Source organism: Amblyomma maculatum, chromosome 5 (genome assembly GCF_055883805.1).
Source record: "Amblyomma maculatum isolate TAMU_Amacu chromosome 5, ASM5588380v1, whole genome shotgun sequence".
Classification (NCBI taxonomy): Eukaryota; Metazoa; Arthropoda; class Arachnida; order Ixodida; family Ixodidae; genus Amblyomma; species Amblyomma maculatum.
This window is the reverse complement of record NC_139348.1, coordinates 114398256-114425578: the sequence shown is the minus strand read 5'-3', so window position 1 is coordinate 114425578 and position 27323 is coordinate 114398256. Positions and strand designations below refer to the sequence as shown.

Sequence of the window (27323 nt, the reverse complement as noted above, 5' to 3'; positions counted from 1 at the left end):
GTGACGCCACAACACAAACCGAATAACAGTGAACACAAGGTGTTCGAAAGGGTTGCGCAGGCCCCTGACGCCGGGGTTCATATATGCGAGCATCATATATGCGAACCGCCATATTGTTGTCGCAAATACACATTAAAAAAAAAAACACGCGAGAGACTCTCGGGAGCACCGCTGTTGGCACACTGATCATTGGGTACAATACCCAATCTCGCAAGGCGCTGTCTCCGGGGGAGAACGGCCCGGCGTCTAAGCCAGTCAAAATCACGCACTTCATTTCGCAGCCGGCAAGCTGCTCACACTCGCCATTTGGGGACACCGGTCTCTCGTTGTACATCAGCTGAAAGCCTGTCAACGGCAACTAGTTCGCTGATGGATTTAGCTGGTAGATCGCCTACATTCTGACAGGTCTGCATCGAGAGTCGACTTTGTCTCGGCAACCACGCTATTCTTTTCTCAGCTGTTCTAGATTGGCACTGATTACGGACGGGGACTACGACTCCATATTACTCCACTGGGCAGTAATGGACACATTGGCACACACCCTTTGGGGATGTAGGGGAAGACCACCCCTTCGTACTTTACTGCCAGCTCCCTCCGAGGAGAGTGGGGACCAACTTCTTACGCGCTCAGACAAGAAGACTCAGCTGGCGCTTGTCTCGTGGGCCCAGAGCGTCACCCCCACCTGGGGGCCACGCCAGGCCGACATGCCTTGATTATTACGCTTTGGAATTAAAAGTTGTTTCTCTCTGTCTCGCGGTAAAAGGACAGAGGTCTTAGCTGAGCCACTTGCGCTGCGTAGCGGGGAGAGAAAGGAAAATAGTAATGTTGTTGTAGCTGTAGGAAGAAGGAAAAGAAAATGCACGGGCCTGCTACTGGCTCTGTAGCTGAGCCACCTCCACTGCCTCGTGCGGACAGAAGAGAAAATAGAGAAGAAAGGAAAAAGAATAGGGAAGAGAAAGACGCGTGCCGCAACAACAGCCGTCGTCTACCACCGAAGCAGTGGCGGGTGCAATGACAGCCTACAACAGATAAAAAAGTCGGTGGCTGGCTAGCCGCCACCGCAAGCGGCGTTAACCTTCCGTTCCAGCTCCGTAGGGACAAAAGTTGCCATTCATCACCACCTCTCCAAAATAATAGGTTGTACATGGTGATCACTTAAGAATCAACAGTCAGCAATGAGTCCGTTTCAGTCTTTTTAGCGCTACTTGCATGAGCTCGAGAAATAAACCATTTAATGTTTCCAACCGACTGAAATTTTTACATTCATTCTACAAACCATCTATAATAGTAATTTAGGGCACCGTCTAATGCAAATAAACTATGAAAATATTGCGTTCACAATAGTATGAGGAACCTCCGGTGTATTTAACCCCGCTACGGCAAAATAGGGCCCACAGCGGTATTTATTCGGCTGCCCCATTTCGGCTAGCGCTATTTCTCACGATAAGAGCCCGCATTTACGTTGCGTCCGCAATTCGTTTTAACAAATCTGACCAACGTATTAACGCGCGAGTTTGTATTCCCGCCAAGACAAATGTGGGACCCAGAGCAGTTTTTTGTGGGCAGCCGCAATTGGGCTGGGTGTTGTTTTTGGACCTAGGATCCACTTGCTCTTGTACCTGCTTTCAAAGTTTCCACAAAAGACCGATTGTGGTATCATGCGGGCCCACCCGCCTTCCAGCCCTTTTACGGCTAATTTATGACCTAAAGAGGTTTTGTGTGGGCAGCCCCCATTGGGCTGGGTGTTCTTTTGCGACCTAGAGCCCACTTGTTGCTGCACATGCTTTCAAATTCACCAAGATCGATTGCGGTATCATGCGGGTCCGCCCGCCTTCCAGCCCCCTTACGACCGATGTGATGTTCGACATAACGCGATTTAGCTAGGAAGGCCACATTTGGGCTTCAGGAGGGTTCGCCACAAATTGAACCCTCTCATATTCCACCTGCCCTCAAGTAAACTACAAGGGGCCGATTAGGGCAGCATGTGGGCATGCCCGTTTTATTTGTCCCACAACGGCCGATGTAGGTCCCACACATATTTAATGTGGTGGCCTCATTTGGGATCTATGAGGACTTTCTCATAAAGAGCACACATTTAGTTTAAATTTGCTCTCAAATATCCGACAAGGGCCCCTTGTGGTCTGATGCAGGAATGTGCCCTGTATTAGTCGAAGCAACGCTCCTGTGCAGCGACCCATGTAGCATGAAAAGGGACTAACCAAAATGGTGCTTTCCAACGTTTGCCCTATCAGGGATCGATGCGAGTAGCGTCATTGTTGATCCAGGCCTACGTGCCTACATCATGCTTACTGGGACAACACATTATGTGCTACATAGGACAAAAAAGATCTTAAAACACGAATAAAAATGCATTTAAAGCATTTAGGCAGCGCAGTCTTCGTAAAGGCAAAAAAGCTCGCACTCTAACACCACCTGAGGAACATCCGTTTCACGAATCGAAAAAAAAAACATTCAGAAACTAAATCGCTGCAAGCTGTGCTATGAACGGAAGAAATTTTAGCCCTGAAATATTGCTGCTTCCAAAACATGCAAAGAAAATTTATGTTGCGACGCTTCCCGTAACTGTTTTCAAGGATAGCATAACAAGTGGTACTAAATTTACCGGAAGGCGAGATAGCAAAGAAATGATGCAGATAGATGTCGATAGGTTTGCCGTAACGTTTTCAAGATATCAAGATAAGTCTTCCAAAATCAAAACTCAGAACCAACCCATGTAGCACAATTTCTATGCTTGCTAATTTATATTGTGCTTTTATCTGCATCAATGTAACGTTTGCAACATTTCCTTTGTGTGTTGTAGAGATTTTAAATTTAACATTTTTTTTGTTTTGTGTATTGTGTGCAGGTGTTTCATTTTTTTCCTTGGAAAGCATTTGTTGACGTGCATTTTACTATAAATACAAAATGCAGCAAGGCAGTTATTTAATAAGTTATCTAATACATTTTTCGAATGTGTTAAAGTTGGCCTTCTTTCCTCGGTCCCACAAGACTTTGATCCCAAAGAAAGTAATCGACAAATAAGCAACCCTTATTTCTAAAACTATTACAAGAGGCCGTGTAGTGCGTCTTCGTTTTCCTGAATATATATTACAGCGGTTTTCATATTAACGTCCAATTCTGTGATTTCAAGAAAACACTTGTTTTTCGCCTGAATTTTATCCGGGCGAACATTGTCGGGTTCTTAACTGCTCTAGTCTTGCCTTCGCGTGCTGTCTAGTTTCGGCACAATTGTCCCCTGAAATTCCCCGAACTAGGGTCAAGAATGGCCAAGGTTTCATAATTCTGAGATTCCTCACTGACACGATTGCTGGTATTTAATCATAACAACCTGATCACGTAATGAGGACAATGCACGACAAAGAAACGTGAGTGGGAGGCGTGTTAGAAAAGACAATTGAAGTGTCGTGAGGGGTTATCAGTGCCGTTTAGATACTTTGAGTGATTGCTTGCATTTCTCGATCAGATAGCAACCACCTGAAAATAAACTCAAAGTAATAGTGGGCAGCTACTGGCAATAAACGTTGTAGAGATAAAACGCTAGAAGCCCTTTATAAAGCCTTTCAGCCTGAGTCAAGATGCAGCTGCAAGCTCTTTCACAGAAGCCTAAGCTCTCAGGAAAGGATAGCATCGTACTTTGACATGGCGTACGCAAAGTTCAGAATTTCAGCTGCCCTTTTATTCTCACTAGCACTGTCGAGTGCTCTGCCGCAATCAAAGACAACCTTGCGTGTCGACTACACAGGGTAAGTCTTGAAATATTATATATATTTTTTCAGAATCTATGAGTAGTAAACGTTGTTTTATCTGGTATTGTGCGGAGCATTAGTCTATGCTCCTGGGGTTTCAAAATGCTTTAGTTTGAATTTACTCTCAATTTGGAAAACGCTTTAAGTTTTAGAAGGCTAAATGCGTCTCTTTGTGGTCTCTACAATAAGAGAAAATGCCCTTCGAATAAGATACTTTAGCAACAAACACCGTAGTAAGTACTTTGTCACTTTATTTGAAATCTATCTTGAAATAATGGTAATGCTCTAAATATATACCGATTAAAGTTTCTCTAGTACCTTTTTTCAATAAATGGAAAGTCTCCCAGTGCAATAAACTGTCCAGGATATAAAATGCCGAATTTTATGCGATATATTTTAAATTATATAAGGCGGGCAGCTTCTACCACGAATGACATCATTGAATGAGATTTATGTTTTTCCAGTGGAATTCGTTTATTTTGTTTGCGATGCAATGTTTGTTTGCAAACTGCGTCTCTATGCTACTCGTACAAATCTCATTCAGAGCACTGCGAATACATTCAGCATCACAGGAACCCCGCAATCCTCAAACATGCTAAAATAATGCTGTTGTATGGATAGGTAGCGTTGGATAGAATGATCCTTAAAAGACACTTACCCAATTGATGTTCTGGGCTCGTCAAAAGAAAGCAAATTTGATCGCACAAGCAACGCGGGAAACACCAAACGCCAAAAGAGGCCTAATGTGAATAGTTGTATGAAGAAATAGGTTTCGGAAGCGTAAACTAGCTTCCCTTAGGCGCTTTCAGCTTTCAGCACTATAGCAAACTGAAATTGTCAGAAACGCTTTCAATCAGGAATATTGAGTTTAGTCCAGTTTTCTGGAAGTCGAGTCAAACGATCGTTTCACTCAAGACTGTTCCAGGGTGAATACAGTATGTAGTCAATGGGACTCGAAAAAAGCTGACCTTTACTTTTACCTATAGCATCCTCTTATTTGATCGTTTTGTACCAATAGTTCAGATAGACGAATGTTTGCGAAAAGAAACACTTTTATATAACCAGTCCACTCAAAACCCGTAGCTCTAAAATGTCGCCAGTGCGGCATTGCTTTTCTAGACTTGACTGGCTGCAAGATGTGAAAGGTTTGAGGAGATACGTTCAAGGTATGAATACATTGGTATTTGCATATAGGTAATGAAAGCTGTGCAATTGAGCCGTAATTTTCTACAAGTGATAATTACGGCGATTTGGTTGTGTTTCTTTGAGATTCTGTAATGTCTCGATGGCATCGAAGCAGATGAAAGGAATGTTTTGCCCTGGCCTGGACCTCGTGCAGTGGTTAGTGTGGTTATTAGGGCGCTGTTCAGTACACTGTAGAGCGAGTTCATAACTGTTATGCCTGCTTGCTTAACGGGTATGCATCAGCGTGAAAGCAACTTAAGAAGGGTTCTCGAGCTTCAATAAAAGAGCAAAAGAGCGTGTGCTCTCTTCAGAAAACATAGAAATTCAATCACGCAGTTATTTTCATTGAGAGACTGCATCATACATGACAGCATGTATTTATCAGCCTCTGTTCTTCCTTGTCAAGGCGCCCTACTGAAGGTAACGTTGAGTTGTGTTGTCAACACTATAGAGAGAAACGTCCTCAAAAAATGACCTCCAAAGGTTTAAACTCCTTTGAGAGCGAACGGAGACGAAGGTTGCTTAGAAAAAAAAAAGTATTTGAATACTGCACTGTTTAGTGCTTGTGATACTGACATTGCGAACAGCTAGGAATGTGAAGGCGGCAAAAATTGTATGAAGCATATTAGTATAGTTATAATATACGCTGAACGTGAGCTTTAGTGTTAATTAGTCATTCCAAATATCATTTTGCTTATTAAACACTTCTTTAATCGGCTATATATCTTGATACCGTTCTTTTTAAATAACACCTACATTGAATCAGAATTTATATTGGTACTCAAAACTTAAGGGATCGGGACTTTTGTTTATTGAGAGGTGCTTTTCTGCACTTCATTGGACAACGGAAAGAAAGCGTAGGAGAACCGGCCGTCGCATTATATTAGACCGCTCTGTCACTCTCATTTTCAGATGAACAGTGCCTCTTTCATAGGTAACTCAACATGAAATATGCCCTGATTTATTGCAGACACCGATTGGTATCTGTGGCTCCCACAACAGAGGCCCATTTTAGGTTGCTACTGGCCTTGGAGGAGCGCTTAAAGGTGAGTGTGTGATCTAAGATAATAATAATAATATTAGTAGTAATATTATTAATAAAAATACCATGAACGGTTCACAAAGGCATGATGATGTCATTAGAGCAGGATTCATGGCTCACTGCGCCCGGGCTACTTTACTTTTTTCAAGTTTTTTCTAAGATTTTTCATTCGCGGTAGAAAATAGGCCGATATGCTGTTTAACCTAACAATATAGTTCCGTTAATTTTTTTCGCCCGCGGAAGTCGCAAAAAAATCTTAAATCTGGGGGAGGGGGGGGGAGGGCATCCTTTCCGGCTTAACTATTATAAGTGGCATTGTCAATGAAGCGAACAAGGATCGGGGATTTTATACAACGAAATGTGTAAAATGTCTAGAGCTGTCGAGAAGCTATTAAGCACGTATAGCACGCACCATGGACGCTGTGCTTGAAATACACCCTTCTCTCACAAGAATATCTTGCTCGCTTCTTCAGACGCAGGAAAACACAATTCGGCCATGATAATAATAATTAGTTCACAGGAAGGGAAAGGGGCAGTGTCAGTCACACTTTTTCTGTGGATTCCTGAACCGCGGTGTAAGGGAAGAAATGAAGGTGGAAGTCAAAGTAGAAAGAGAGAAAGAGGAACCGTAGTGGAGAGCAAAGGAGTAATGTCGACCGCCTGGGGATCTTTACCGTGCGCGGACATCGCAAAACAGACGGACACCTCTTCGTTTCTCCTCCATCGAAACGCAGCCGCCGTGGTCGCGATCGAACCCGGACATAACAGAAAAGTCGTTATTCATTTTTTAAATAAGGCAACACCATGGCAGTGTATGTACATTCTATTACCGGTTTAAGCAGTAAACTGTTATTCACACTTCAGATAAGGCGACATCATGGCAGTGTACATTGTTACCATGTGTTTAAAAACATGGTGCATTTTTTCTTAAATGTATTTATAAGTGCTAACGTACCTTTCTTTCTTACGAGCGCCTATCGATTATAGGGTCTATAAGGCCGAAATAGTTAAGTGTGCGCCTTCACCATGGCACCAGAATAAATATGTTACCATGGACGGGAATAGAGTAGGTTACAAGTACAAGCAAAATGCGCGAAATGCCTTTATCAACTCTCACAGACTTTTTTTTTTTTTTTTTACAAAGCCTGCGGAGAGAGTCATTCATGAATAATACCAATGTTTGGAACAAGTTGTGGCTGCATTATAATTTCCACAAAAAGCGAAACTGACGGCACTATACGGTCTGTTCTGTGCCGTCACGAGACTATCGTAGCATAGTGACGAAGGAAGGAGCTTCCAACTAGGGAAGCCCTATGTTTTGGAAGAGGTACAAATAAGAGACTCCTTGGTACTTGCAGCGTCAAGTTAAAAGTCCGCAATGTCAAACAATTGCGAGGGTGCCTCTGGCATGTTGGAGTCAGAGGCACGTCGTTGTTGGAGGCACGTCGAAACGCAGGTGCTCTGTTCTCTTTGGCTCCGAAAGTCACTGATCATTTCTGGCTTAGACACCTGTTGTTTCCAGATCGGCGTTACTTATTTACGTGATGAACAGTGTGGGTTAATGAATTCCGTGACGCTAATTTAAATGTTATGTGAAAGCGGAAATTCGAGCTGCTTGCTACATCTTCGAATATTTCAAAAACGTCCCCCCCCCCCCCCCCGCCCCCGTAGCCGCGAACATTATTGTACCTGTCATCTCGCATGTTGTGGACAACATAATTATGTCGAAAAATGACCCTCAAGAATATATCAAACATGAGCTTCGTTTAAATATTATCAATTATCACCATTAATACTACTGTGTTCACTAGAAATACTACAACCAGTACAAAAACTCCACTACCAGAGATTGCATATATATATATGAATCTCTCTGATATGCAGTATGTGAACTTCATAAACCAGAGTAGACATAACATATAACAGTAACAAGAGTCGCTCTTGGAGCAAATATCCAAAGCCTGGCCAGGCTGTAACGTTTATTATTGCTGAGACCTGCACTAACGTCTGTCTTAGCAAAGATAAGAGGTGTCCGTAACTTCCCTGTGCTGCTTCTTCTCAATGCATGCTTATCTTAAACGCAGGTCGATGTCTGGCAGGAGCCGAACGGGTTCGGAGCGCCTGCGCTCCTACGACTCAGACCCGAAGTCGCCGACGAATTCGTGAACATCGCATCACGGTCGGGAATGACCGTCACTACCACTTCATCAAATGTTCAAGAGTAAGCCAATCACTGCTGTCATTATGGTAGATAAAGGAATGTGTAGTAATGTATGCACTGATTTTATTAGTTTTTGCTATCTTGCCTATTTTCCAGAAGCTTATATCAGAATGCATGAAGCGAAATTGTTAACTGTATAAACACTGCTAATCTTCGACAAATATATAAATATAGTGAAATGTTAGTATTTTAGCTGTGGCGCTTCTTTAATTTGAAATATAAAATGCTCTCATGAAAGAAATTTTTCAAAAAGCCAACTGGGCGCCACTTGAATTTCACAGAAGCCTGAAAACTTCGATGACTTCTAAAACTGTGCACTTTTGGCTCAAATACTCTAGCACCAAAAGTTATTGTAGATATTTTAGAGAACATCAAATCCTGTACTGAAGTAATGCGAAAGCTTTAGCGTTGCTTGGGCTCTTACAATAATTTTTGCTTTTATTATAGGTTACATCTCTTTTATGTCTTTTCTTTATATTACTTTTAAAAGTAATATTTCCCTCAAAGCCCTCGAGCGTCGCTGCGCTGCAACATGGAAAAATGCTGGTCCGAGTCTTGCGCAGCCACAATTTTTCCCATATTAATGAGTTCATGAGGGCACTCTCTGGTTAGACGTTCCATATAAACCTCCTTGAAAAAGGTACCATACACGTCACAAATGAGATAAAAAAGGCATTACCATAATACGGCGAAGCAACCTTAGGTTCTTTTCGTCCTATTTTTGATGCGAAAGCACTGCTTATTGCGCTCAATCTCGACCATGCATCGTATATGAAGTCTCCGTCGAGCGCAACGAAAAGAAAGTGTGTCGAAGCGGAGTGCTTGTGAACCCAGACACACAGGAAGCGAGTACGGAACTTCGCCACTATTGCCGCAGCCGATAACCCTGTGCGTTAAAATGCAGTGGTATCTCGGGCGGTCAGCTGAACATCTTCGTTTGCACCAATTTCCATCTTGATGCGAACATGCGCGTACTATTCGGTTTAGATACGGTAAACCCCTATAGTTTTCTGTCCTATGAGTTATGTGGTTGCTCGAATCTGCGTGCTCGGAACTGTTCTCAAACCGAAAGCTTTACTAACCTAGTGGAGCCGAATTTCGCCGTCGCTAGAAATTTGACCTTCATTTGACCGCAGCTGCGCTAGAGCCTTGGCAGCACGTCACGTGATTCGCAGCGCCTAGCTCCGCCGCAGCCTCCGGTTTCGCGCATGCGATCTCTGCAGCTGTGTGGACACTTGCCACGGGTATTCTCCGCGCGCCTCGGAATAGGCCCCGCTCTATGGGGCACACGAGCGGCGCGCCTACGCGCAAGATCTTATGCTGCAGTCGGTCTGTGCATGCGTGAGGCGTCAGGTGCGAACTGAGGCACGCGCGGAGTGGATATCAGTCCATGTCAGATATTTCAGCGGCGCTCACTGCGCGCTCGCGCTGGCGCCGGAAGACGTTCGCCGGTTTTTGCTGGCTTGCACCATTGCAGTTCTTGTATTCACACGATTTCCAGGACTACCTTTCGCACTGTATCTGCGATTTCTGTTTGCGCTTGTTGACATTGGTGCTGCGGTACGTAGAAATTTGCGCAAAGTAAATTGACAACGGCGAGTGCCGCCGCTCCACGGCGGCACTCGCTTTGGCTCGGCAGACAACAACAGCTTAAAAATCAATATGTTAAAGAAGCTATATGGAGAAAGTAGCGTCTGAGGTGCTGCCGGGAGCACCGCGCACAGCTAACCGCTATGTTTACGGCAAGCATTGGATATGCGAAATGGGCTTAAAAATCCTCGTGTTGCAATTGCACTGACAGCATCGAGCGTGTGCAAACGCGATTCAAGTCGCTCCGGGAAAACCTGCAAGTAGCAGTCGAACTCTTTCGGCTGGTTTCAGCCTACGAAGTCTTGCAACCACACAGTAGCGTGCGCGCCAGAGAAACTCCATAGAGATACGTACATTTTTCAGCGTTTTCAGGCCGTGGCAGTGGGTGTGTAGGCGCCTCGCTCGTGCGCCTCTCGTGCGGCCCGCGGAGTGGGGTCTTTAGAGGAGCGCCGCGCTCGCCTGGCTAGTACGAGGTTGAACATACACGAGACAAATCTCGGGCTGTGTCCTCTGGTTGTTGTGCGGGAGTGGGAGTGTTTCAGCCGTCGTCTGCAAGCGGCGTCTGAACACAAGCGGGGATTTTTCTCAGAGAGCTGCTTCACTGTAGAGGGTCCGGAATGCCAAGCGCGCGAAGCTAGCATTGGAGACATAGAAAAAGCGATCCATTCGGCTCACAAAACGCTGGAAGTGGATGCACAACCGTAGAAAAAGGTAGGCTTTGGCGACATCTGCGACAATACGAACGGCCGTAGACGAGGAAGTGAACGAACGGTCGGTCAACAACGCCATTCGAGTGGAGAGCTGACAGAGTGAAGCCTTGCTCGTGGTCAACTCTTTATTTCGCCCAAAAAAACAGGGGAGCAGTTTAGTACGGTTGGGCTGGGTTAGATGAGGTCGGCGGGTATCCCTTGGGATGGCGCGAAATCGTTTCACGGTACCACATGCGGAATGCATGAAAGTGGGTTCTGCATAAAACACCGGTGCACTTCGATGCTTACAACGGTACGCTCATTGCGTTCGATATAACGCCCGGTCATCCACAGCCAAAGTTTTTGTTTGACATTCCGTTCAGCAGCGTTGAAACCCTCAATTTTTGTCTGCGTACCGCACTGTTCTTATTGCGCCAAAAAGCTGTTGCCCATGCATTTTTGCTTTTCAAGAGGTATAAAATATGTACCTGAGCGACCTGAGCCGTGATGCGCAAATATTTGAGTGGCACCGTGATGCGATGCGGCAACCACCTGAACTACATACCTGATGCGCATTTGACAAGGTAGATGGCGCCTCCATGTTTTAATGCATCATAATTAAACTGCAGGTTAAGAGCGAGTCGAAACTGACATCGATAAGATTGTAGGTGCCTTGTAAAAAGTATATAGGACATATTAAGCGCCAGTTGGTTGGGGATGATGAAAAATGTGATTGGGTAATTGATTGCTTAATGTGTAAATATTGAGATTTAGTGAATGAAACCAGTGTGTTGTAGACACATAACCTTGTATGTGTGCCGATCAACACGAGCGATGACTGGAGGCTGGTATTTGTGCACTGATATTGTCAGACAATGTAGTGCTGACAGTGTCAGACATTGTACTAGATTTGTGTAATTGTGGGGGGCTTTGTTTGAGGATGTGTCTTGTCGTGATGGTGCTACTCGATCACCAAGGACAAGTCTGAAGACGGATTCCTAGAGGGCAGCAAAAAGCGCTCTGTAGGAGGCAACTAGGCGCTTGAAGCGAAAGCAGGATGGTGAGGTGCAAACATGAGAAACGGAATAGAAGCGCCGTAACTCTACGGACGAAGAAAAGCTGCAACATAAGGCAGCTGCCGGTTATTGTAATTGGCCCTTAAAGCCCGGCAGGCTGAGCAGAAACGTGAACGTCGTTAAATAAGAGGCAAAGATGTGGCTATGATCAAAATGGTATTTGGGTACGAACAAATGTGGCAATGAGCGCGCACGGTATCGCGTTTAATCTTAAGGCGAGTCAAAAGAGTCCTTTTAATTTTTTTTTCTAGAATATGAGAAAGATGCGCGTTTCATCAGGCGCAAGCAGTATCTTCCTTATTTTGAGGCTGTAACTCTGGATGCATGTTAGGACGGACATTAAGTGTTCAGCTTCTGTGGCAAGCATCTCGTATTTAGTTGAAAGTTTATCACAGCGCTATAAGTCTCGTCAAGGACTCCGAAAAGGACGTTTTTGTCACAGTCGTTGTAGCATATGCCTCCTCAACTTTAGGAAAACGCTAATATAGATAAGTATGGTGGTCCGAATTCTGCGAAGACAGAAAAAGCAGATTTCTCGCCTTTTCATGTATAAAAACGCTTTCAAGAAGCCAACGAGAAAATAATATCTTCACACTCGTGCAGGTGAATTTATCCCCATACATTAGACTACGTTACTTTTTACTACACCAGCTCGGTAGTCAACAGCAGGCTCAGGAGAATGCAAGAGCCAGAATTACAGATATGTCACATAAGCTCTAAAGTTTGAATAGCGCACAAAACGACAGGGACTGGTGGCCCCATGGTGAAGTACATATACGCTGAACGCTTTATACAGTCATAACATTTTAAAGAGTACGTACATTTGCAGATTGACGGCTCTGTTGACTTCTACGGCAAGGAAACTCCTAATCTGATTTTACGAAATTACAGTGAATGCAATTTATAAGCCAAAAAGGTATTTTTGAATCGAGTTTTACTTGTTTGCTGATTGGCTTCCATGCCGCTGCTTTTGCTGCTCTAATACTGATGATCACGATGTAGCAGCCTGTGACACTATTTCAAGAAGACTAAAGAGATCATAAATATGGCGTGTTAGCAAATATATTAAAATTCCCGATAACTCGACTCTCCAAATGCGAGTGCGTTAAATACGCATGCACAATACAACATATCCATCAAGTCATTTCATTTTGTGTAATACATTGTTTTGCTTCTCTACAGGCTGATCGACAACGAACGGAAGGACATGCGCTTCACGACTTATTCCACAGAGAAGTCACTCTTCGACAGATACCTGAAGTATGAGGAGGTGTGTACGAGGCCCGCGTGCGTCGATTTTTTTCTTGACTTTATTCGGCTTTTGTTAGGCTTCTCAATATAGTGAACGAATTTTATTATTAGGAAAGACTTTCATTCTTACAGCATAAGTGGGCCAATGAACAATTTTCAATATTTACGTTACTACCTTGAAGGCGATCTTCTTTATCTCGCTTAATAACAATAACTGCTGTTCATACTGACAAACAAGAAATTAAAATTTCGCATCAAGTTAAACCTTTTACGCTTATTTATTATATTATTCATGCACCTGGCTTTTTTGATGAACATAATGTATGAAGCCAAGTGCCATGACAACTCTGAAATCTTCTACGAATGCTCTCATCACAGAAGAGATCTATGACTACAAAGCTCACCAATATATCAAGCTATGTTCTCCATCCACTTACAGCTGATGGGTACCCTCAAGGACTATGCAAAAATTTACGACCACGTGACCTACACGTCCATTGGAAGATCGTTCGAAGGACGGGAACTCTTTGGTGTTCACGTGAGTGATTATACTACAAACACATGAAAGCATTGCTGAAGATGTATTCTAGAATTGAGGGTATTACAAAGAATACTAGGTTTGTCAACGAGTCAGTTATAGACGGCCGACGTTTTATTATTTGTACTTTCTGGAATGTGTATATTATCTTGTTGACAAAAGCACGAAGACATTCGTGGGATTCCACGCATCGTCGATACTGCAAGGTTTGTTGAAAACACTAGAAATTTTTTAGTGTTGGCTTAGAATTGGCTTGTAGCCCCTAAAAAAATAAAACGAAATAACAGAAGTTTAGCTTTGGTGAGAACAATTAAGAAGTGGTAGTTTAAGAATGGTTTAGCCGGGACCAGTCTTGTTATGGTGTTCGTTGAGTGTTTCTTTCATATTTGCCAGGCGAAAAGCTCGTAAAGTTCTCATTTTGTTTACCAATGCTAAATTACTTATATCATAGGTAAATATTGAAAGGAAGGCTGTGAAACCCACTGCTTTGTCAGTGAGTTTTATCTAATCATTTGCTGTCAACGAGGGTTAATATTTTAGAGAATATACATGCCATCCTCACAATTACTAGTGCCTCGGCATGAATTTTCTTATCTGAATCATATGTTACTGCCGAATACCCTCACAGTTCAGCCCGCTTCTCACTACAATGCATTCGTTTTAACCTTTGTATTAAAAAGTAACTTGAAAAATCAGTGCCTCGTCCTTCCCCGCTGCATTAAAAATCGTAAGTTCTCTTCACCATTCCTCATTTTCGGCGATTCTCCAGCGGGAAAATCGGATGGCGCTAAAAAAAAAAAAAAAACGCATATTCTCAGATGCCAAAGCCGCAAGAAGAATAATTTTTTTTCTTGCTCTGAATTGCTCGTATTCTTTATCGTGGTAGTAGTATATGAAAATTTACTGTAATTAATTCAAATACAAAGAATTTTCTACCGTGAAGTATTTAACAGGAGCATCTTTACGATATCATGTACCGCAGAAAGCCCTAAGCATGTTTATCCGCCGCTCCGCAGATGTAGACAACAATTCGGAGGACGAAGCGATATCACTAAAAGACCTGTGAGCGCTCAATAAGCTGTGGCGTTTATCTCACTAGAAATAAATGTTTCAGGCGAAAGCCTTAAAAACGGGAGGGCTGTGGAGAAGTCATTGATGGCCACAGGTCTCAGCGTGCCGAAGGGTCCCGATGAGATGCGTGGGGAGGTATACTGGTTACATAGAGTCGATTCACTCTCTATGGTAGGCACATGAAGATGTAAGAGAGCGCAGCTTAAGCGTGAATAATAATGCACGTCTCAAATGCGATGGCAGGGGAAGAGGAGAAAGAGGGGGGGGGGGGGGGACAAGCACAGGTTTTTGGAAGGATATGCACCTCATGGCGTTGCTGGTGTAGGTAAGTAGATTGTTCGGGTGTCACGAAGTCAGCCTGCAGGCAGTTAAGTTTGCATGATCGAGATCGAATCCTCTCCGAGCAAGAGCTCAAAGGATATGCCTCGCAAATGCTTCTAATCCGAAAAGGTACAGCGACGGCATAAAGAAGTACAATACTGCTAAAATGTGGTCAGACGTGCGAGAGAGAGGGCTCCCTGCTAACAAAGCATTTGGAGAAATATTGCACGGTTATCACTGGTCTAATAAGTAGGAGATCTGCAAACACATTTCATTTCCGTGAAAAAATAAATGGATTTAAAATGCACTTGCAGATATATCGCGACGAAAATCGGTAATTGTTTTCCGTTCTCACACGTGGGCCGTCCTAAGAGTCTCTACCGATGTTGTTTTTAAATCTTTATTTGTATTGACTTAAACAACTACACGTAACAAGGGCCCACTGAAGAAAATGAAATCCGTAGAAATTAAAACGCATTGGCATCGAGAAGAACGGAATAAATGTGTGCCTCCAAAAGCTAGCCACACTCCCCCATTGGTTCACACTAAAGTCTCAACGCTTCATTGTATTTGCGTGATTGCTCGTATAAACATGAACACTACTCATTATGTCTCTTACATGTTGCTTTCCAGATCAAGGCGAAGGAAAACTTACCCATTGTGTTCATGGAGTGTGGCATACACGCAAGGGAATGGATCGCTCCTTCTGCTTGCCTCTATTTCATAGATCAGGCAAGTACAGTGGTGCTGTTACATATGACTTGCATGCACTAGGGTGATTCCAGTGAACAGTTCCGACAATTATCGTTCCTGACATCGTAAAGAGAACCTCGATCATTATTAGAGCAAGAGAATTCTATGGTAATCAATTGAGCTTGGTACGTATAGGCCCTAACGCTTTGCGGTACTGAACCTACACTAGTTTATTTATTTTAGAAAGCCTTTCGTAAATTTTCTAATGCAGTTCCAAGCAACCGGCTGCTTTAAATATTCGTGTTGAACGAGAAGAAACAGATTTTTTGGTGCTTTACAGAAATCTTCGCTTTGCAGAAGCAAGGGCATTAGTCGAACATTGTCAAATTCTACTTATGGAGCGATGTGGGGTGCTGTAAGATTTTTTTTTGTAATACTGTTTACTTTCTAAAATACAATACTATAGTGAGCATTTACGTCGAAATAGCGTTCAGTGACCAAAAATAATTACGTGGGTATGTTAGTGCCTTTTTTGTATTACGGATGAATATCCGCGAGTGTCAAAGTCCATGCCCAGCGTGCCGCTCTGAAAGTAGTAGGCCAAGTTGGTTAGATTTTTAAAGACATAGCCAGATAATCATATGCATTCCCACATTTTCGTATTGCTTTCTGTAGAACAAAATGAGGCGTTTATCAAGCAGCTGGACACAAAATGATTGATCTAATCACAAAAACAATCTCCTGTGTCTTGATATCTCAATTAAATGCAGTGTTTTATCTGCCTCCCAGTTGCAAGAACGGAGAATAAGTTTTAATCACTACCATGATCTCATTTGCATGTGAAAGGTCGCACATTGTCAAGGAACTATGACCACATTACATATCACACATCATAACTAAAGAGGATTTTCCAAAAGGTGTTGATTTAATCGTCCACAGGTGTAGGATGATGAAAATGGACATTAGCTTGAACAAAACCGTACATATGCCTTTTTCAAGACGTGTTCCACTGCCTGGACTTTCGTACACCATTAGCAGCGTTTTAATCAACTTGTTGATTAAAACTTTGCTTAAATTTAAATACCTGGGTGTAATGCCTAGATCAGATTTATCTTGGGACAAACACGTTTACTAGATGGTATCCAGAAGTGCAAAAATGCGTAGGTTTCTGTATCGCAACTTAATAACCGTTCTCCGTTCTTTGAAAGAAAGGCTTTGTTTCTCGAATTTTCGATTTATTTTGGAGTACACATGCACTGTGTGAGATCCTGGCACCGCATCATTAAAGACGAAAGTTTAAATTTTCCAGCACCGAGCTTCTCATTTTTTTTAGGGGAATACAATAGGAATCTGAGAATTACAAGTGCTAAGCAAATCTTAGAATGGCAAGAGTTGAGTCATAGGAGAAAATTTTTCCGCCATAAGTTATTACATAATAAACGTCACGATTTCATTGGTATCCGAAAATTAAATTACTTTCAGCCCCCAAGCTCTATATCGTACAGACGAGACCACCCAAAAAAGATCAAACCATTTCAATGCAAGATGAATTCTTTTAAACATTCTTTCTGTAAACGGTGGTGGATTGGAATAATTAGTTTGCTTCTGTGGCTTCTATATAATGATGTCTTCGTTTTAGCGCTGAACGCTTAAGGTTTTATTTCACTTGGAGTCCCCTTTCTTGTTACCTATTTTAAATCAGTGTTTTAAGCATAGCTGTCCTTTGCGCAGCAATTTTTGAGGTGAAAAGTTTGCACTGCGGTCATCTATTGTAGTGAAGAATTATGAGCTTTCTTTCATGCACGATTGCATTTTGCTTAGTTACATATCCCCCCTTACTGCAACGCCTAACGGGATTATGTATAAATAAATAAAATGTAAATAGAAATAATAGAGTGCCGCGGTAATAAGAAACCAAACTCGCAAGGCTGGTGCCAAATGTAGCATGGAAGTTTTTGCATTTCTCTTCATGCATGCAAAGACGAATTAAGTAGTCCGACTCTCTCCTAGGTTATTGAACATCGCCAAGATATTGACTGCTCAATCGTTTTATTGACATTAGAAAATATAGTCATATTCACTGTCCTACGCCGCTGAGGCTATGTTGTGGATCTTTTTTGAAGAGTGCAGCTGGTAGCGCAAGAAAACGTGCTATATATATGCAATATCATTTACGTAAAGCTAAATCTCTGTCCTCAAGGTAGCCTTCCGGTTGCGATGAAAGCTATGGTTTAGTGGCAAGGAATATGGTCATAGTTGCAAGTCCATGAACCAATTACTCGCCTAATTTGCTACGCGCATCTGTTTTAATTACGGTGAAGAACTCCGTCATTAAAATTTTTGGAAAGGCAGAGGGTCTACTAACGTTTGTGCTTTAATATTGTATTCAAACTCTGTTCGTATATACAGAGTGTATGAATTTCCTAATGCATTTTTCTTTTTCCCTCGAACAGTTGGCAACAAAGTACGAGAATGACACGACGGTCCGTCGCCTGGTGGAGAAGTACGAATGGCGTATTCATCCTGTTGTCAACCCCGACGGCTACGTCTATACTCATACTACGGTTAGTCAACAGCAGAGCGATTATTGGGGATAATGGCTAACAGCTCGGTGCACTCGCAAGTGACGTTGAAGTGAAAGAGGAGAGAGTTTCTGGCGCTCAGTTCCTTCCCGTGTACAAGATATCGAGTTTGCTGTCTTCTATCTTTAGCGCTATTACGTGCTAAAAACAGTTACTGACTAAAAGGGCGCTGACTGCAACATTGTGCGTGTTATCTACTGAAAAAGGTAGTGATTCAGTATGTGTTGGTTCCGGAGTACAGTTGTACCTTTTATGCACCACGTTTCCTGCTTCAGAAGTGCATTTCGACTCAAGCTCGACTTGAAGGGAAAGAAAAGAAAAATCTTCGCATAGTATAGCCTAACAATTGGGCAATTCAAGTGACAGTTTTTTGGATGTACTCTTGCCTCTATGTTTTTTGTCTCGGCGTCGCAATGGCTGTGACATCTTAGGCTGTAGCGGCTCCAGCGAGAGCTCCGTTGATCTTTCTTCATCTCTGCGGCCGGAAACCGGTAACATGTGGGCAGGCATAAAGAAAAGGTTATAAAAAAAAAAACCTGTTCTCACCTCGTGGTGACGACACCAAGCTCTTTTCCTACTTTATGAGACCATTCAAGCCTCTCCTATGTGTTTTGTACTCCGCAAATGTAGTTAGGTCTCTCACAACAAGCATACTATTTTGCAGTTTGGGGTAGTGCGTTCTACGCCACATAGGCTTGCCAATGCTGTGTTACGGTGGGAACCCGCATCAGGGTGACATTTGAGGGCGCATTAGCGCGCGCTACATTTCTTTAAGGACATTTTATCGGCTACAACATTGAAGGACGAGCTCCAATTCTTCATATACAACATACAAAAAGATAAATAAATATAAAGGTCATTAGCATATTCGTTTAGTGAACAAATAAATGCAGTCATGCTCTCACTTGGTGTTCACGATAGACCCAATATAGCCCAAGAGATAAAACAAATAATAATAAATAAAATAAATAATAAGAGTGTCATCTTTTCTTCTGAAAATTTACAACTTTTAAAAAGACACCCGGTATAGTGGCTTATAGGAAGAGGAAACATTAGTGCTTCTGCAAAAGAAGTGTGTCTCAGGAAAGAGGTTTCCTGGCCTCAGGGGGCTGATATGTATGCCACTATACGTTGGTAACCAAACGTTTTATGTCTCTTCACAACAATGATGCGTAAATGAGCTGAAAGGAAAATTTTCGTAGGTGCCTGAGAACTGCACAAAAGCATATTCTTGAAAAGCGTAGTGAAATGATAGCAGACCCAGTTCACAGTTGGCCTAGGTATAAATCATCTGCTTTCTGTCATCTCGACAATCTCGTTTTGTTCGCGCGTCAGAAAATATTGCATATATAACCTTAGTCCCTCTAATTTAATGCACAGGTAGTCTATTATACCACAATAGTACAACAATCTAGTACCGATCTCATGAAAAACATCAATAAAGTATTTATGAGGCCGCTTTATAGAAAACCTTTGTGAATACTGTTTCAAAAATATCGCTGTTTTATGAGTAAAAAAAAGCTAGAAGAAAGTTTACAAATACTGCATTTCCTATCCATCACAAAATGCAGAAGAAGAGTGCATGCTAGGAGAGCAAAACATAGCATTTTAAATTTTCAGGATCGCCTTTGGAGGAAGACACGTTCAAAGAACCAGTTCAGTACCGAATGCGTAGGGACCGACGGCAACCGCAACTTCTACACTGAGGGCTTCTGCAGTAAGTACTTATTTATTTTATTTTATTTGTCGTTTTCATGATGCGCGTATCGCAAATAACCACGCCGGCAGCTCCTAACCACATAATATATGTGTGATTTATTGAAGAAAGTGTACGAAAACATTCTTTACGTCTTTACTGAAGCATTCTGTATAATGAATTCTTTACTTGCGTCGTCCTATTTTCGCTCAACTCAGGTTCTCACGCAGCCCGCGAAAAGGTGATTAAAATGCCTTTTATCGACGTCAGAGAGTTTATTAGTAAGAATCACAGTTGCTGCATGAGTCGAATAAACTCAAGAAAGAATGGTTGCGAAGAGTACATTCATCATTAGTGTCTGCAGGCTATTGTAAACAAATGTGACCCTGACGAAAGATAGTATGTTACTAATTCCATTATTTTTATCGTCGTTTCTCTCCCTTGCTGATTACTCGCTCCATGCTGTAGTGCTTCTTGTAGAAATAACCCATTGGAAGGCTAAACAATACTTCTATACATCCGCCGTAAGTAGGAGACCGGATGAAAGACTGCGCCTACGGCGGGGCTGTCTCAACTTGATCAGGAACGCCCACATGCGTTCACAAGTGGCGCGCCTTCCTCCTGCTGTTCAACTCGGACTTTATCACTTATAGCTTTAACGGGTCGCTCTATTAGTGCGGACCCCTGATGCTGGCAGCCACCACTACGCATAGGCCATAACTAGACTACTTTAACGTGGAGAAATCGTTGATCTATTGAATGATTAACTGTCTTAGAGGAATATTCATTAACTGATCGAAATTTCACGATTGCTGATCAATATTGTGGTTCACCGATTAGACTACTCCTCCATAACATAGAGGATAAAAAGGAGAACGTGATGCAATCAGGCAACTGTGCAGCCAGATTCCAGAATGAGACCTTAAGCAGAGTCTCCTTTGGCACCCTCCGTTTAGCTCTACGCGACCCTGTTGTGATAGTCTACTGTGGACTGTGAAGGCAGCAAGAGACAAGCCAGTAATTGCTAATAGAAGGAATGACAACCTTGGTCGTTGGTATCAGTCGGCCATCTTATAGATCCATTATTTCCGTCTCCTGCCGCCGTTGATGTATGCGTTCCGACACTTGCTCTAGCAAACCGCAGAATTTGATGGACTTCAAGCCAGCTGATTCTTAACTCGTGTACCCAGACACGGTGACTTTATACTTGTAGGTAGTATAAGCTGGAACATTTACAGAACAGCTCACTGCAAGAACTTATCAAGACATAATGCAAGTGTTCTGTTTCTGATTGGTATTTTTCTGAAGTAAAATTAAGCCAAAAAACGTGAAAATGGAGTGGTTTAGACTGCACTTCATTCGAGGTTTTAGCCGAGTGGTTGCCAGTGCATTCTGTGGCACAAGGCGAAGTGTAGGCTATTGTACTTCGTAATGCGAAAGCATGCTGCTTGTTACTCGCAAATGAAAACTGAAGAAATAAAACTGACATATCCCATAATAAATACTACTTATAATAAAGCAGAGTGTCAGATTCCTGCGCTCTCGTGTTTGTAGTGGAAGCAAAGTATACATTTAACCGGTATTTGGCATTGACGTTTCACTGCATGCTGACGTGTCTTGCAGATAAAACAAGCAGCCCCGACCCCTGCAAGGATACGTTCTGCGGGGCTAGCCCTTTCTCGGAGCCTGAAGTCCGTGCTATTAGAGATGCTGTTCTGAACGTTAGGGATCGCATTGAGTTCTTCTTTTCGGTGCACAGCTTCGGCCAGCTCTGGATGTTCCCTCATGGCTACGACTTCATTCGCGTTCCCAATTACGACGAGCTGGTGAGTTCAGCTTAACAATAACGACGGGAAATTACAAAATCAACCTCACAATCGCCAAGTCCGGCGCGAGAAAGAAAGGATGCCAGTTGAATTAACGCTCAAATGAAATATTTATTATTCTACCTAAATAGAGTTCTCTCATTCGTAGCAAAATGTTTCTACAGGCTACAACAGAAGATAGTTGTGTCCATGATGACGTGAGGTAATCAGGTAACTTACGTGTTCCCCTCCTGCGTGGGCCTCTAATGGGTGGAATGAGTGAGGAGAGCTGAGTTCATCATTTTGGGGTAGGTGACGTTCGTCAAGGTGTGGTAGATGGTGTGTGGTATTAATCGACAATGAAGGCGTCCAGGGAGTGTGCGGATATGAATTTAGGGTTGCTAATTGCGGATGTGCATCCTCCCAGCAAATTATGTGTTATGGGCATGATACTAGTTCTTAATCGGCGTTGCGGCTTCGTCAACAGGGGCGAATTTAAGGGCAACGCCGCCAGTTTTGTGAACCGTCGATTTGGTCACAGTCAATAGGCACTTTAATTCCGCGCTTAAAGAAACGGTATGAAGCTCTGTGCAAGGAGATACCTTCAAGACGTTTTAGGGAAATGGTATATATTAACAACGTCTTAAATCACAGCAGATAGGTGAACCATGCCTGCGATGAATATTTCAGACAGCTCTGCCCTGAGACGTACAGTAATGAGCTATTTGACTATTCCTTTTTTTCTACTGATGGGCACTTCTGCCATGCTTTTTTTCTCCGCTCGTAAGAGGCTGCTAAGTGACACTGAACAACAAAATAGTTTTCTCGCGTAAAGTGGAAAATAAAACGCTTCCTGTCTTTTGCGAGGGACAAAAAATCCTTACATTATCTACTAATCATTGTTTCTTTTACAGTCCCTTCGGGAAAAGCTACTACGCGTTTGCTTCAGTCGTAATTACTTGAAACGAATATTATTATTGCTCAGTTTCTGAATTCAAAATAAAAATAAAAATAAAATGTAGAATAGGTGTCGTGTTATGGAGACCATTTTCTTGGTGTATTTTCGTAGTGCTGAGCATAGGAGTGTTTTATTTGTTTCAGATGAACATATCCCTGAAGGCTACTGAAGCTATTAAAAAGGTGCGACGCACCCAGTTTGATTTTGGACCAACTGCATATACATTATGTAAGTGCGGCACTGTACGACTCATGAAAACATTTATCTGGCGATATCCAAAATTCTTTTTACGGTTTTGACTTTTGTCTGACTAATATAGCAGTCGCATGCTTCATGCTAATCTGTGAAATAACATTTGCGCACGCAGAAAAAATTGAAAGCACTTCTGAAATATACAGACCTGCAGCTGACTCTGTAGACGAGCAAGAAATATCTTTTCTGAATAGTCCTTACGGTTAGCAAGGCGTTGTTGTAGAAAACTCCTAAATATTCTGAGACTAAAATTTGAAAACGTCAGTATAGCGGCACTTTTTTTAAGTGGCAACCATTTACTACACATATGGTAACTTTCACGTTTGTCTGCCTACCCTATATTATTGTTATATTTGGCAGAACTCTTTACAAAGTAAAAAATGAATCTTGACAGGCGCTCCTCCTACAATGATTTAGATTGTCGGCCTATCACACTTGATAATTATTTGTGCCTGATTAAGTCATGAAATGCGAGTTTACTGGTCCTGATGTAATTTAGAATTAGAATCAGCAGTTTAGAATGTGTAGCGAAGCGCTGTAAGTGGTTAGCGAATATGTCTACTTAGCACAGGTAGAAACCACAGATCCGGACCATAAAGGACATATCTAGGAAAATGAGTTGGGATGGAGCTCATTTGGCAAGTACTCACAGAATATGACTAGATTACCGATGCCGCTAAGAAAAAGGTAAACAACAGTTTCATCTTACCAGTACTGAGCTGTGCGGCTGAAACATAGAAGCTAACAAAAATGTTGAAGAAATTGCAGAATGCTATTGGACGGAACATGGCGGTGTAGCATTCAGGAAAGGGAGGCCTGTAGATTGGGTAAAAAAAAAATTCCACTAATGACAGATTATGGGAAATCGAAGACTAAATGGGCATAAAAAGGACATGTAGTGCCAATAAAGGACAACCGATGGTCGCTAATGGTAATAAACTGTCTTCAAGGGAAAGATAGCGTCGAAGAAGGTGGCAGAAAGGTCGGTGGGTGGATGAGGTTAAGATGTTTGCTAGGGACAAGTGTATGCAGCTATAGCACAAGATGAAATAAATTAATGAGGACGGCAGAGGCTTTCGCATTGCAGTCTATATAGTCCGGCTGATAGTGATGAGGAAGATATGTGTTTGTTTACTTGATTACGTCGAAGCGTGTACAATAATTCAACTGGGAAGTAGACTCGTTAGCGGCGCTAAGCATTGGATAGGATGCAATACTTTTGTTGGCCTCTTTGCCGGAAACTTGGGCGAACTCCAAAAACCGTCGCTATCCACTGTGATGACGTCATTCATTTAAGAAAAAACATAATCTCAAAACGTTCCCAGCTGCTAGCATCATATTGAGTATATTATTCGCAGTTTTTTCTGAGCAATGTTTGCCTTATTCGGCGTGCAAGGAGGCGAAATTATTTGATGCACAAATGAAATATTCAGAGATTAAAGGTACGCTGACAAATCCTGGTGCGAATTATTGAATTAATGATGATATGTTACATACGGTGCAACCAAACTGTAGATGCCCAATCAAATATGAACAATAATGCCTGTCTGAAAATAAAGCAAATAATTGTCATACTCGTGTGGCGCGTGACGTATATGCATGAAAAGTGAAATATCATTCTTGTATTCACAACCTTTCAGACGAAGTAGCCGGAAGGAGCACGGATTGGGCCTATGAACATGCAGGCATCAGAAAGGTGTTTACCGTTGAGCTCGAACCATCATGGCGGGTGCATGATTGGAAGAAGGGTTTCATGCTACCAGAGAGAGAGATACTCATGGCTGTCAAGGAGGCATGGGAAGGTTTCAAGGCCGCCGTCGAATAAAACCGACCTGTATTCATTTCTCATTTGACTTTCAAAGCATTGACGTTCTTTCTGCAGCCTGCACAAAACATCTGGAGGCCGAAGATCCTGTTCCAGCGGTTTTCAAATTCTAGATAATCTGAAATCCAATATGATTACTTCCATGAATGCAATGAGAACATTAAAATAGCCACATTATAAAGGAGGTCGAGATTGGAGTCAGGATATTTAATAAAGTAAAATTATTGGCTCTCTATCTCTGTCTAAGAGCAGTGAATAAAAACGATTTAAAAACTAGTTTCCTTGTTGCTGGCTATTTTTGCGACAAAGGTGCGACGATAAAAGAGCAGATGCATCGCCCACATAGGTAATATCTTTGGAGTGGGCAACTTGTAAGTAGACTGTCTTGGCGTCATTTGAGCACTGGCGTGGCCGCGGCTTGTGGTGATCGCTGCTGGATCATAGAATAGTTAATATTTTCACCGCCTGTCAGCACGCAGTTATATGCCAGTTTAGAGGAACGGTTGATCGAAGATGCATGTTTCCGTCGCCGCGCTGGTCGCTTTGCTGCAGCTGCGCGTTTACAAGTACCTTTAATCGTTTTGCGGTACCAGGAACAGTCCACTCCCAACGCGAAAGACATGGCTTACATTTGAACCAAGCGCTTTAAACTACCACTTTGGCTTATTGAACTTCAATCATCCCAAAAACTAGTGTGAGAGAAATCTGCAATTCATTCCAAGGCAGCCTTTTTCTCTGCTTGAACATTTCTCAAAAACAAAAAGAAAACATCTATCGGTCGAAGGTATGCATGCCCCAAATACTGGAGTCGTCTAGTTGTCATCTCCAGCTCATTTTTGTTACTGGTACTCGATGAAATGCGAGGGTTGCACTGAAGTCTTAGACAAAATGGTGTGGGTCGAAATATTCACGGTAAATATGCACAACATCTATTATGTCTCGGGAATCAACCCGCAAGCACACTCACCAGGTTGCCTGCTACGGAATTGTATAGAGCGAGATATTTCAAAGTAATTTTGACGAACACCTTCTCTACTTGAGGGAAACCCCCCGACTGGAACTACACAGAGCACAGCCAGGCTGACACCACCAGGCTGACAACTCTCATCCAGGGCAAATGTCATTCCGGTCCTGTTCATCCTGTTCCACCGTCACCATTTAATCCTAGCAAACTTCTTTATATCAGTGACCATCCCAACCTATCTCGTAAATGCTACGTTTCGTTTTCGTTGTCCTTAGTTCCCATACGCGCCCATCCGTTAACTTGCCTTCTTATTATATCATGTGCCAGTTTATTCTACTCGATTCTGACTACGATGTAACAAACTAGCATTTGTTTCCTGCCCCTGCTGCTTTCTATTACGTGTAGCATACTGTTCTCGCTGGCCCTGAAAGCCGTCGGCTAATTAGGTTGGAGAGGAAGCGCAAAAGAAGGAGTCAAATTCCTAGTGACATGAAATTTTTAGTGGTGCTTTATGAGTGCGGCATCCAATGGAACTAAAGACCTTATGATTGATTGAAAAGGTAGATGTCGCCCACGCATTCTAGTCCATCATCATCAAATTGCGTGTCATCAAAGGGCGTGTCGCATCTTATGCCGAGAAATAAATAGGTGCTTTGTATAGAGCACACTGATAGAGTGCTTGTTGATCAATTGGGGGGATTAATAGTGTGATTGGTCGTTGTGTTGTTTAGTGAGTAGTGAATGGTGATTGGTGAAGGAAACCAGCATGGTAAGAAAAATAATCTCGTGTGTGTGTTGCTGAATTTTTATACCTACATGTCATGACCTGTGGTTGGTTCTAGTGCGATGTTTTCTGACATTTTAAGTTCAGTTCAGTCGTTCAGTCGTATCCGACTCTTCGTGATCCTATGGAGTATATCACGCCACGCTTTCCGGTCTCTCACTATCTTCCTAAGATCACATAACTTCATCTGCAGCACCTCGGGGATGCCATCTAACCACCGCGTTCGCTGCCTACCCCTTCTCCGGTGACCCTCAACCATTCCCAACATCAAATGATTCTCCAGCGACTCCTCTCTTCTCATCAGATGACCAAAATGGCTGAGCTTTAACTTTAGAATTTGACTCACCAAGACAGGGTTTATGGTCGACAATATCGACTTATTTGATCTTCTGGCTGTCCAAGGAACTCTCAGAGTCTCCGCCAGCACCACAACGCGTCAATTCGTCGGCGGTCATCTTTCTTCACAGTCCAACTCTCGCATCCATACATCACATTTTACTGGATCCGTATAACATTGGGGGGGCTAAGTTTAGTGTAAGGTTGTCGATTGGAGATGGCTAATGGTGCGATCTGTTAACTGATTAGTAAGTAGTAACTGGTATTTCGGAATGAAACCATCGTTATGTAGAAAAATAATATCGTATGTGTGTCACTGAATTTTAACAGGTGCGATGACCTGTGGCTGGTACTAGGGCGACACATTCTCTGACATCATACTAGATGCGTGTAATAGTGCGAAGGCTTCGTTTGGGAATGCGTCCTATCATCATAGTACTGTTTGAAGACCAGGAAGAAATTGTAAGACGGATGCTGAGAACTGTAGATAGCCAGAATAGCAGCTTGGGTTTGCAGGTTATGCATCTTAAGGTGACATCTTCTAATATTGTGCTCCCGTCCACGTGCTGCGCTGTTACTTCAAGGATGCTGAGAAGGCGAAGAAGAGCGCTCGGTATGAGGCAACGAGACTGTTGAAGTGAATCCAATGGAAGAACTTCACAAACAGAAGCGAAGCA

The 27323-nt window shown here is 42.6% G+C and overlaps 1 protein-coding gene across 1 annotated transcript; it reads left to right on the top strand.

The window, feature by feature from the left end:
* Positions 1-3591: 3591 nt before the first annotated feature.
* LOC146189261 (zinc carboxypeptidase-like) lies at positions 3592-24839 on the top strand. Its single transcript, XM_084604141.1, has 11 exons — positions 3592-3764; positions 5923-5998; positions 8079-8215; positions 12753-12840; positions 13261-13359; positions 15385-15483; positions 17898-18008; positions 19647-19743; positions 21346-21548; positions 22629-22713; positions 24378-24839. Exons 1-11 carry the CDS (start codon positions 3661-3663, stop codon positions 24560-24562), a joined length of 1284 nt encoding a protein of 427 aa, XP_084460267.1. The 5' UTR covers positions 3592-3660; the 3' UTR covers positions 24563-24839.
* The last annotated feature ends 2484 nt before the right edge of the window (positions 24840-27323 follow it).